The 13,181-nt window shown below is 41.9% G+C and overlaps 1 protein-coding gene across 2 annotated transcripts in view; it reads left to right on the top strand.

The window, feature by feature from the left end:
• Window positions 1-13,181, top strand: part of KIAA0753 (KIAA0753 ortholog) — a 235,297-nt gene that overhangs the window by 165,290 nt on the left and 56,826 nt on the right. For both annotated transcript variants that reach the window (XM_078679332.1, XM_078679331.1), the window contains exons 13-14: window positions 3,179-3,352; window positions 12,090-12,171. In XM_078679332.1, the coding sequence (XP_078535458.1) occupies window positions 3,179-3,352; window positions 12,090-12,171 (256 nt within the window). The remainder of the gene's footprint in view (window positions 1-3,178; window positions 3,353-12,089; window positions 12,172-13,181) is intronic.

The following is a 13,181-nucleotide window of genomic DNA, read 5'->3' as shown; positions in this document are numbered from 1 at the left end:
GTCCCTTTTGTCCCAAATCCACATTTGTCCCAGTGATGCCTCGGGACGCCATTGACATTTTTAATGACAGAGTTGTGGACGATTTGAAGGAGCTCAATAAAACTGTGGCTAAGAATAAAAAAAGAAGAAGTTTCAGAGATAAACAATATTCTCTACTAATGCGCAAAATTAAATCTAAGGGTGACATTATTGTCAACAAAGCGGACAAAGGTGGTAATGTTGTTTTATGGCCACGTGCTTTATATCTAGAAGAAGCGGAAAGACAATTAAAAGACCCATTTTGTTATAGGAAAGCCTCCTACAATGAACTCAATAAAGTAAAAACTCTTGTACATTCTAATCTTGCATCTTGGAAGAGGGTAGGATTGATCAGTAAAAAGGAATTTGACTTTTTGAAAAAAGATTTTCCTATTACTCCGACGTATCTTTTACCGAAGATTCATAAAGGCACTACACCGATACCAGGGCGGCCAATTATTTCTGCTCAAAATAGCCTGTTGGAACCCCTCTCCAAGTATGTTGATTTCTATTTACATGGTTATATGGAGGCACTTCCTAGTTACCTTAAAGACACTGGTGACTTTTTGATGAAACTTAAAGAAGTTGTTTGGAATCCTAGCTATCTTTTTGTAGTCATGGACATAACATCTCTGTACACCTCCATTAATCATGCTGATGGTTTGAATGCTATTGAATATTTTTTATCTACTAGAGACATCAAGTTCTATGAACATAGTAAAATGCTCATCAGTATGATTGATTTATGCCTTAAGAATAATTTTTTCCTTTTCAATAACGAAGTTTATCAGCAACTGCGTGGTGTAGCCATGGGTGCGTGCTTCTCCCCCAGCTACGCGTGTTTACACGTGGGCTGGTGGGAGAGGCACGTCCTGGGTGGCATCCGTAGTCTGGAGGAGGATGAAATTGGCATAGTAAAGATGTGGCGCTTCATCGATGATGTTTTTATAATTTGGCAAGGGTGCAGTTCATCAGCAAAAGAATTTGTTAGTAATATCAATAACAATTCTTTAAACCTAGAGTTTAGTGCCAATATTAGCGATGTTAGTGTCAACTTCCTAGACGTGGAGGTCTACATTAAGAATAATGAAATCATGACTAGGATGTACAGAAAATCCACAGCTGGGAACTCAATCCTACATGCCCAGAGTAACCATCCCCACCATCTTATTAAGAGCATCCCGTATGGGGAGTTTTTAAGAATTAAACGGATATGCAATAATGAGATTGACCTCATGAACTGTTTGAATGGATCTTACCAAAGATTTTTACAAAGAGGCTATGAAGTTTCTAACCTCACTAATTCTCTCAAAAGGGCTTTATCAACTCAAACAAGTGTAATGATACAACAACCTGCTTCAGACACTTCTGAAGAGGCAGTTGTTACAGTGAAAGAATCTTCCATTCGGCTAATTACCACTTTTAACAACCAACACAAAAAGATGAGGCAAATAATTAAATCTAATTGGCCCATCTTAAAAACAGATATTGTGGTGGGCCCATTGGTGGGAGATCTTCCTAATATTACTTTTCGACGAGCACCCTCTATGAGGGATGATGCTCTAGTCAAAACTAGTCCTGAAACCATTATTAAACCTAATTGGTACTCCAGCAAAACAGGCTTTCGTAAGTGTAGTTCATGCCGGGCATGTAAATTCGGTGTGAACACAAGTGAGTTTGTTGAAGCCTTTACGGATGCAGTAATTCCCATAAAGAATGTATATACTTGCAAAACAGACCATGCGGTCTATGTTTTAAGATGCACGTGCGAGCTATACTATGTTGGGAGCACTAAGTTGCAAGTATTCAATCGAATATTACAGCATCTACGTGCCATTGTGAACTCCGATCCTAATTATCCAGTGGCACGCCACTTTAAGTTGGTACACAACAACAACCTGAATGACCTGCAATACTTTGTTATTGATGCAGTCCCCGTGAACAAGAGGGGTGGAGATAGAGAGAAGAGACTTAGACAACTAGAAAGTCAATATATTCTGAGGTTAAATAGTAAGATCCCAAATGGGCTTAACATGGGAGAAGATCTGAACAATTTTTTGTAAATATTTTATTTCATTATATGCATAACCTTTTTATAATGGATTTTATACCTTTTGTATATGGTTTTAATCTATTTTGACTTTGTTATGGATGATCTATGGATGAATTTACATTGTTACTCTGACCATCGTATTATCTTTGCATTGATGTCTGATTTTCTGTATACCGAGCTGTACTAACTTGTAGTTTATAGGTATGTCCTATTGTCTGCGATCAAATGAATTCTAAAAGATGTGATTGCCCTAGTTTCCCCTCCCTTTATTAACTATAAATATGCACTGCCGACTCTTGCACTTTATTAGCACTTTGCACTTTATTAGGTTTTCTAATCTGCTCCGGATCTTTATCTGGATATAAAATGTTTGATGCTGCATTTTTGGGATTTTGCACCTTGCACTTTTTTTCTATGCACTTTAAAAACTTTTGTGGTTATTAACTACATTACTGGTTTTAAAACATACCCCACTGTGATTGGCTCTTATCGTTCAGTTATAATATATTAATAAGGTATTATGATTATCCATTGGGCACTTGCCCTTTATGTCTATTAAGAGAATTTTTTCCTGTTTTGAAGACAGTTAAAATTGTACAGTGATTTCATTGTTATTGCATTTAGCATTTACTTTACATTGTACATTGTACGTAGTATGTGGATGGAATACTTTCTTTACTGAACGCTATTACTTTCATGTCTATTCATATGTGGGAGGAGTCTCGTTTTCCACCAGTATTTAACCACTTATGTCTCTGGGTCTTGTCATGTGATCAAGTCCGGGTTTACCGGACGAAACGCGTCATGCCGCCATCCCCATTGATGGAATAAAGCACACTATTTCGTTGTGAAACCTTGGTTTGTGGTCTGTACCTGGCTGTGTCCGTTGCTGTTCGGCGCTTCAGGATTGTGGATTCCTATATCTATATATATATATATATATATATATATATATATATATATATATATATATATATATATATATATATATATATATATATATATATATATATATATATATATATATATATATATATATATATATATTTTAGTTCATGGTTATAACATTTATTGAAAATATTGCGTCCTTTGTGTCTTTTTTAATAGCCTGTAGCACAAAGAGTTGATCTGCTGAGTGAGAAGATAATGGACGAAATTCTGGAAGACACAGCTCTGGATCTCTGGAGTATGGAACGGGGTGATTCTCTGCGGTCTGAGGCTATGGCCATGCAGGACAGCTCAAGCCTTGAGATCATGCTACATAGAATGGAGGAGATGGAAGTAAGTACATGGCACCTTATAGACAGCACAGAAATATGGTATCCGTCTCATCCTGTTGGGTATGAGCAGCGCCACAGACATTTAAATGGAATTTCCAGCTACAGTAATTGTCCCTTTCCAGCCTTTTTTTAAAAAAATCAGATGTTTGTATCCTGTAGCTAGGCAGGATTAGATGCCATTCTGCCACCCAATATTTTTTTTTTCAGGTGTTGGTACAAGTGGTTTTAGTGAGACTGGATTAAATGAATACAAAATGTCTTCGGTCAAGGAAAATTAGGTTAAAGTTGATAATATTGAAATTCCTCAAATTCTCTTCTTCTCATTGGGCTCCTTATTGTGAAGCACTGTATAAAAATGAAAAATAAAAAGATAAGAAAGTGATACAAATATGCATGTATGGTAGACAGCACATCAAAAGGTTGGATAAGTCTCTTTAAGCACTTTCATAGAATTCCTTCATAAGATTTTCCATACTGACCGACCTTTCCTTCTGCTAAGGCACAGTTTAAAGTCCTTCCATTTCAAGTCCTGCCACCTGATCCGGCAATTTAATTGTTGAAGGGAATCATTTATGAAATAGAAATTCAATTAAATATGGGCTAATCGCTATTCAGGATTAGCTAAATTGAATGTAGGTAGGAATCGCAAATTGAGATTCGCAATCAAGGAATGGCATCCTTGGCCCATAGGAATGAATAGGATTTGCGCCTGCAATTTGCGAGTAACCAAGAGGCACTCGCAAATTGCGGGCGCACATTTCAAGAGTTCCAAATGGACACCCTGTTGCACCCCTGAAATGTGCAAAAAAGTGCTTTTTTTAAAGGAAATCGCTATTTACCACCAACTTGAAGTTGGTGGTAATTAGCGATTCCTTAAGGCTAAAGTGCACTTTCTTTTGTGCTACTTACATTGCATTTAAGGAATCGCAAGTTTTGCATTTAAGTAATCGCAATTTGTGATTCCTTAAATGCAATTGCAAAATAGGGAATCCCAATTTTTGTGATTACTTATTTTGCGAGTAGGTTTAATCTTACCTATATTGCTCAAAGCCAAATTGCAATCGCAAAGGCTGAAATTCTGCGAATTTCGGCGTTTGCAATCGCTATTTGACTTCCTACATATGGCCCTGAATACTGTATTTTGTGTACTAACTAATTATATTCCTCTGCTGCTCTAATTATGTGAAATGGTCAGGATTCCTTAATTGCTGCATCAGTCTCCTCTTTACCTCAAATTAGTACCAAAACCACAGAAAGAACAACAAAAGAAACCAGTAATGATATTTTCAATTGAATACTTCTGCCCACAGATTCCTGACCGTGTCCGCAGATTCCGGACTGGATCTTAAGAATTTTCCCTGGGATTGTCATGCGGGCCAGTACATGGTACCATATGGCTTCGTAATGTCTCAGAAGTAACAAAGGAGTGTTATTTAAGCACCACTCCTGCAAGCTGATGTTGGTCCTTTTCAACTTCTTTGGATGCAGATACAGAGCTTCAGTCCCAATTTGTTAGTTTTCTGACCATTTAAAAAGACTTATAATCAGTGTGCCAAGGACAAAGTCTCCCCCAAGCTGTACTGTGACATCAGGAAGCATTTGTTGATCATTGACCTGCACAGGCTTGGGCTCCAGTAACAACTGTTTTGTGCCGTAAATGCATACAGGCTTTTCTTCATCCTGGAGGATCCGGGACATTTTCAATAAGATTCAGATTTTCCAGGAGGGAGATAAAGTTGCCAACTTAATCTGCTAGGTCTGCTGGCACAATGCATCGTAATAGCCTCAGTGGAGCTCTCCAGCGATGCCTCTGAATGCATTGGTTCCAAAACAGAGACGATCTCTTTGCTCAGTCGTCATTTCTCTGGACCCTGCAGCAGACTTCCCCTAGCAGTCGTACCCCGATGCAAGAGAATCCTGTTGCCCACCACCAGTAATAGCTCCAATAGTGACAGATACATCTAGTTCAGGGTAGCGTGCACATCTTGAGAAACCTGAGATCTTAGTGCTTGTTTCAATGGAAGATCATGTCTTACACATCAACAGGCTCGACCTGCTGGTTAATCATCTGGTCCTGAAAGCTTTTCTTCCCTCACTTTGTAAGTTGGCAGACCACATCAGAGCGATGCGGTATGTCAACATTCGTAGTGGCGTGGTGTCGCATCTTCTGTACCAGGAAGCACTGAGACTTTGTGCCTTGGTGCAGGCACATTGGTTCTGGGTAGTAGCCAACAATCTGGCAGGATGCCTGAACATAAGAGCTGATTCCCAGAGTCTGCATCATCTTACTGACCAAGAGTGGGGTCTCAATCCCAATGTGGTCTACAATATCTTCGCGCTGTGGGGCACTCCTCTGGTGGACCTGTTTGCCAACTTTTAGAATGCGCACTACCCACAGTTCTGTGCCCTCTAGTTTATTATGCAGGGACCCATCGGGGATGTGTTTCGGTTGACATGGGAGTTTCTGCTTCATTACACATTTCCCCCATGCCCTTAATTCTGCAAATGCTGCTGAAAGTGCATTGAGTGGGCCAAAGTCGTCCTCATGAACGCCCCAGACTGGCCACAGAAGTTATGGTATACAGTCCTCCTTTGACTCTTCCTGTGTTTTCCTGCTCCAGCTACCTCACAGGACAGAAATTCTCTACTGTTCTGAGGTACAATTTGTACATCCCAACCTCCCGAGCCACTACATTCCATTTTTGAGCTACTTTCAACTGCTGTCGTAAGTGGCTAACTTAGTCTTATCTTTGCGTCACCTCTCCTTGAAGTCTTTATTTGTTGGTCGTTGTACTGCTTTGTTCTTTGGTGCACAAACGAAGGTTTGGTTCCTTTGAAAGCACACCTTTTTAATGTTTTCCTTTTTACCTCTTTCTTTGGCCAAGCAAGCTTGAATGGTGGGCACAGTTAAAGTTTACTGTGACAATATTGCCTAATGAAAACTGTTAGAAGTGTATGGAACTAAGTTGTATATACCAAGAGTTTGCAGAAATTCAGTGAGTCCTCCATTTCATCTACCACGAGCGGCACCTGAAATGACCCATATAGGCTTGACGTTTCTGTGACCGGGAAGAAGGATGATTCTAGATGCATCTTCAAGGCTTGTGTAGTCTGGATGACCTGTTAAAAGTAATAACTTTCAAATCCTCAAACCCATATGTCTGCCCATGTCTTGGTGTTTTGCTCAGGAGGTATGAGTGGGTCAAGCAACAACGTGAGAGTGGGCAGGACAAGCAACAATGACGCGGGGCCCTGGAGGGACAGGGTAATCAACAACAAGAGGGAGATCGGATGGAACAGAAAAGCAACATCAGTGCTGGAGGGGGAGGCAAGCAACAGCAACAATGTGGAAGGGACAGGGCAAGCAACAATAATGTCGGTCGGACGGGGCAAGCAGCAGAAACAGCAGCAGCAAAAGCTCCAGTATGTGTGTCGAGCCCCAGAGTGAAGACGAAACCAAGGGCCAGGAGTACAATTGACCCACCCCCATTGAAGAAAATCTTACATAGTCCTCCCCCTCACCTCCACAGTGCGTCACAGCCCTCGGGCTCTGGTCGACAGTGAGAGCGAGTCTCGTAGCCGAGACAGGTCTGGAATGTTCTGGATCGCAATCTTTAAACCGAGAATAGGTGTGATGGATTCAACTATTTAACACCCACCACCACTTTGCCTTACCTATCCCGAGCCCCTTCCTCACGTCCCTATCTTTCAGTTCCTTTTTTCTCTTACCTTTTGTTGTTCCTAATTTTTCAGTATTATTACCTAACCCACTCTTGCCCTTCCATCCTGACATCTTTTCTTCATCGTGAGTGGATGTTGAGATAGTGAATCTAATGTAAAGTATTGATGTGAGTTTCATTTACTCCCATCTCACAGGCCTGATAAGGGGTATTTGAAGTCTCCTCAGATCCACACTTCCCATTTCTTCATCTCAACCTGGGAGATGCCCTCCTTGAGACATAGGAGGCAGCACAGAAAGGCAGGTTGACGACATTCTCCAATCACAAACTCCTTAAAAATGTAAATTATTAAACATTGGCAGAGCCACGAATAGAGGAAGTAGAACATACCCAGTACCAACCTAAGGGATTCCCTTACTAGACATTTGCTTGCAGAACCTGAAACTACCCAACATGCTGAGTGGAATCTCCCTAGGGTTGAGAGCCAATACTCCTCTAGCTCATGATAGGATATGCAGAAACACCACCGCTTCTAAGACTCTCAGCCTTGCCCTGTGAACACCATGGGAAGAAAAGGTGAGTGACTAATTGCAACACTGAACTCCTAGCCTCCCCGGTCAGATGGGCTGAAGTACCGGGGGTGGATTATCGGGAAAGCTAAAACACAAAAGCATGTGTGCTTAACAACAAAGCGGTTCTGATCTTTCTTTCGGTTACCCGATGAAATGAAATAAGACTAGTTGACACTGCAAATCATAACATTCTAGAGCTGTGAGTCCAAGTTCTGTGTTTATGGTTATTGTACCCTTTGTTACTTTTGCTATTTTTTTTCCTTGAAAAAATGAAAAAGGATGATTGTAGTACTTATTTGCTTTCAGGCGTTAATTTAGTGAACATTGGCTGTTCATAAGAAAACAAAACACAGAGGCTTTAGCCATGTTGCTGTCTAGTGCAAGGAGATTGTGTTGCTCTGAGATCCCAGATTATGCATTCAGTGCTTAATATAATGATGGTGCCTCTCAGGCCCCTTTCTTTGGAGTCTCCAGGTCTCGCTAGTGTTCCTTGAACCACAGGAACCTGACACCTACTGCGGGCTCAATTTAGTGTTAAGTATTTGCTATTTGGCTTTAATTTTCTGACAAGATTTACTGTTGGAGGGTAGTAAGTGGTAGAATGCCAAGTTTTATTTGTACTCGTCAGTCACAGTAAATATAATGCCTTGGTGTTCTCTTTTTTTAACAGTAAGATTATATTTAAATTGAAAAAATATGGCTAATGCTTTGAGGAAGCCATATAGCATAATTGACAACTCCTTAAGTAGGTATTGTTGTTACTCTGTAGATACTGCTGTGCTATATCTCAGCTCCCCTTCCTGGCCAAAGTCACAGAACAACATGTACTTAAAACCCTCTCACTATTTATTACAAAAAATCTGATACTCCAGCTGCGGCAGGCAGGTTTTAGGACCCACTATAGCACAGGGTTGGTGATGCTATCTGTGTTGGATGAGCTCAGGCTATGGCCGATAGGAAGCAGCCTTAATTCTGCTAGACTTTACAGCCGCATTTGACATGGTGAATCATGACCAGCCATTGGCTTGTATTCAGGAGATGGGAATTTGTGGGCTGGTGCATCAATGGATCTCCTCCTTTCTGACAGACCGGACACAAAGGATCCAACTAGCAGACTGAGTGTCCAGTATAGGTGCCCTGACCTGCGGAGTTCCGCAAGGCTCTTCACTGCCCTCATTGTTCTTTAACATGCATCTCCAACCATTGGTAGCAGCTCTGGCCCAAATGGACTGTCAGGTGTTCAGTTACGCTGATGACACCCAACTGATCCTTAGAATCGACAGATCGCCAAAAGCCCAATCGTGTGTACAAAGTATTCTCAGATATACAGTCAACTGGATGACTGTCAACTCGCTCAAAGTTAACCCAGACAAAACAGAGGTACTAGCCATCACCACGGGAAGTAACCCTTGGACTGACCTCTTCTGGCCACAAGAGTTAGGTGCCACACCCACTGGAGAACCGGTTGTAAAGAGCTTAGGCATCAAAATAGACGCCAAGCTCACACTGGTTAATCAAGTGTCCACCGTGGTGGTAACCTGTATGGGCCTGCTGAGACGACTGAGGAAACTGGCTCCTCTCCTTTCATTCTCAACCTTACACACGCTGGTGGCAGTACTGATTGTGTCTAGATTGAATTACGGTAACGCCTTGTACATCGGGTTTCCTGAGAAGCTGTTGGGTGAGCTGCAAGTAATAATGAACAATGCAGCAAATGTGATTTTCAAACTCCCAAGACGCTCACATGCAGCACCTCCGCTGCAGCAGCTGCCCTGGCTCCCCATCAAGCAGCGAGCTAAGTTTAAGGGCCTCTGCATTGCTCATAAAGCTCTCTATGGGCAAGCTCCAGAATACATCAAGGATCGCCTCAGGAGCCGTGTGCCAGGACGTACGCTCCGCTCGTCCGAGGCAGGCCTGGTGTTCTGTCGGCGTTTCAACAAAACTACCATTGACGGACGGGCCTTTTCAGTTCCGATCCCCCAACCTATGGATCAAGCTACCAGAATGCCTATGTAGGGAAACTGCTATTCTTCCATTCAGGAAGAAGCTTAAGACCCTATTTTTCATTAATGCTTGGGAATAAGGCATGCTATGACCAAGTGTATGGACAGATGGCATATGGTGGGTTCAGCCACTCTCTCCTAAGTGCTAAGAGGCCTGTTGGTGATTACAAGCTATATAAATACCAATTAACAGAAAATAACGTATGTCTGGGCCTTTACATGTTATACACAAAAAAAAGAATCAAATTAGAAGTATCTTCTAAAGGCAACAAGTAAAAAAGTGTATCTGATAATATAAGGCACAGCCAATCAGTTCACTCTGTTCTTTAGATGGGAAGAGCACAAGCCATCTTGTGGCACTGCATCCTGGGACTACATCACCATGTCAGGCAGTGCTCGCTCTTTTACTCAGATGACTGTAGGTTCTTTATCTGGCTTGAGCATGGTTGGCAGAGGTGGTGCTTGAAGCTCACTAGAGGGAAACAAAATAATTGTGATCCTCACTCCATGAACTCCTCTGCTCACAGGGTCGTCATAGGTAAGAAGCCTGAATAGGGTGACAACCAGGACCACACGCCGGCGTGGACAGCACCTCTTGGATGAAATAACAGGTACAATGAGGAAATCTGGCTATCCATGGGTCATTATGACAGGGGGTTAGCATTGCTTAAGGTATGGTCACAATAGTACCTATGAATTGGAGAAACATAGGCATCCATCTCCGGAGCTGGCAAGGTGGAAGCCCTTCTAAGTGGGGTCAGGAATTGCCTGAACATAAGCACGCAATGGCCATGAGAATTTAAAAGTGAATACAGTAATAACTTTTTATGATAATAGTGTTGCTATTTTTAAAAGGAAAAATGTTATTATAATGAAATGTGTTTTAAATATTGTCTTTTATGATTTTGATATCGAAATAAAGACTTTAAAACCTGAACCTGAATACAGTGAGCAAAGTTAGAGTTCAGATAGGATGTTCACTTGCATTATACAGCTATTTAGTGGTGCTACTGGCTTCCATGGTGCAACTAACACTCTAAACCTCCAGGTTGACGCTATGACCTTACTCCTGCAAAATCGGTAAACAGACAGCCAAACTAACTACTTCCCTCAGTTAATTGTTCAGTGCAATAATAAGCTGCAGGACCGGTTATGGGCAGGGAAGAATTCAACATTGGAAGGAGCTATTATAAAAGCCTAGTGGTGGTGGATGACAGACTATTCCCCCACTACATCCCCCACATGGAAACCCTCTGTTTGACTTATGACTGAGCCTTTGCGTCAAACATTCTTCCCTGGGTGGAACCGGATTCCGAGAGTTGGCTTTTTGAGCTGTTTTTGTTCTTGGTGAGGAAATGGTCAACATAGTATTAGTAAAGAAAATCTGATGGCTACAGACTAGCGGCTTCACAGAAAAGAAGGGAGCTCAAGTTCGTTGCTGGCGGATGTGCCAAAATCCAGTCCGTGAACACTGGTGACTCGAGATACTGAAACAAAGGGAAATGCTTTAAAATTCACATCTGTTCAAAACATCCGAAAAGAACTGTTCTACTTTAGGTTTGAGGCCTCTTGTGGGAGTTGGAGAGAGAGCTCAATGAAGCGGAACATTTGTCCCTGGACCAAAGCGGTGATTGGCAGGTCGGCTCAATCTTCCATTCTCCTTAGTTGATAATATCATCTGTTATCTACAGCTCTTAGAAACTACAGAAGTGTGGAATAAAGTGCTATACAAATAAACATTAATTATTAATATTGCGGCTCTTGCACTTCAACTTTGAAATGGGAAAGCAATTAAGTTTTTAAACCCCAAGGTTCAACTTTTATCTGTTATGTAACATGAGTGTTGATCATTCGGATGCGTAATTTTTTACCCTCCTATGTATATTGGTGGTAACATTACTGCAATAATGCTACACAGCTGCATTGAGTCGTTCTATCACTTCTTTTCTGAGGTATGTCTGTACTGTTAAACTTCAAATAAGTACCACTTTTGGTGTACACGTTACCCAACTAACTTTCTCACCCTTTTGGTGAGTAACAGATAAGAACATACAGCACACTAGTCAGGAGACTTGTAAGAAGTATTCTTCTGATCATGGGACCATACCAAGTCTGACAGACTGTAGAATAAGAGGAGCAGGATGTTATATGAACACTAAAGAGGTGACCTTCGAAGCTATGATGTCATAATGGATAGGTAGCGTTATAAGTAAATAAATTGGACCTCAATGTTCCATCACTGGAACCTCAAGTTCAGAGGAATATTTCTTTTTTTAATCTCGAACGCCCTATTACCTGATCATTTTTAATGCAATGTTCTGGGAAGGCTTCATTGTGGAGATTGATACATCATTTTCTCTGTTCCCTTTATTGGTAGTACATGTCATAAGTCAGCTTGCGCTGTTCAGAAGGATATACTTTGAGTATTTGCATTGAAAATGTTTGCTTATTACAGCAAGTTGCAATTTGATTTGTTTTGGTAGAGGTCCCAAGACTCAGTTCGGAGAAGGTTTCACCAGATCGTTTACAGTGATCCTGAATTCTGGGCAAAAGAGGAGAAGGAAGGTGAGTTTGACGTTGTTGGCGGAATTTTCAGGTGAAAAGTATCATTTTGCTATGTATTATAATGTTCGAGGCATATGAGCTGCAGAATTCATACTTGTGCATAGATCGCTATCTGGTGTTGGGCTAGGATGCTTGCACATTGTTGTCTTGGAAGAAGTCTTTCGAGTCATGAGATAGGTGACTCCTCCCTTGGACGATAGTGCGCATGGGCATCGACTCCATCCATAGATTGATTTTTCCCGCCATGGGTTCGGATGTGACTTGCTGCGCTCCCGGTCGGTGTCGTTATCGAACCCACTTTCGACGCGCAATCACAACTATCCGATGGTATTGTCTTAATCACGTTTTCTTTCGACGTGCACCCTCGACAACAGCTTCGAAAAACTACAACACCTGGAAACTTCGACGCGGGCCGTTGGGACTACCCGCTCCGGTAAAGACGGACGCCGTTGAAACGGAATCCCTTTAGGAAATGTCCTCAGTGTGGTGCTAAATTTTCACACTTGGACCTCCATCCTGTTTGTAACCTGTGCCTCTCTCCAGAACACTGAGAGGACGATTGTGGAGCTTGTTTATCCTTCTGATAGATACATCTGCCGTGTGGATTCCTCACCTTGTGAATATCCCCTTGCGTCAGCAACATCCGGAAATTCTTTTTGTAGCCTCGCGCCGACGTGGACTCGGACGTCACAGAGACACGACCTCGCTCGGGACTCCGCTGACGTCACCGACGCCTACAATAGGCCCACGCCGGCGTGATGACATCAGTTCCCTTTTTTCCGCGTCGTCGACGCTAACGGTTATCGGGATACTCTGTAGCTTCTAGTACTTGTTACTATATTTCTTCTATTCTCCATTCTCTATCTTTTTACTCGTTTGTCATGTCGACAAAGAAAACAGGGTTTAAACCGTGTAGAGACTGTGGGAAGATGATGTCCGTTACGGACCCTCACCAAGACTGCATCTGGTGTTTGAGTTCGGATCACGACGTTGATGGGTGTTCATCATGC

This window comes from Lissotriton helveticus, chromosome 3_1, assembly GCF_964261635.1.
Source record: "Lissotriton helveticus chromosome 3_1, aLisHel1.1, whole genome shotgun sequence".
Classification (NCBI taxonomy): domain Eukaryota; kingdom Metazoa; phylum Chordata; class Amphibia; order Caudata; family Salamandridae; genus Lissotriton; species Lissotriton helveticus.
This window is presented reverse-complemented; position numbering and strand designations above follow the sequence as displayed.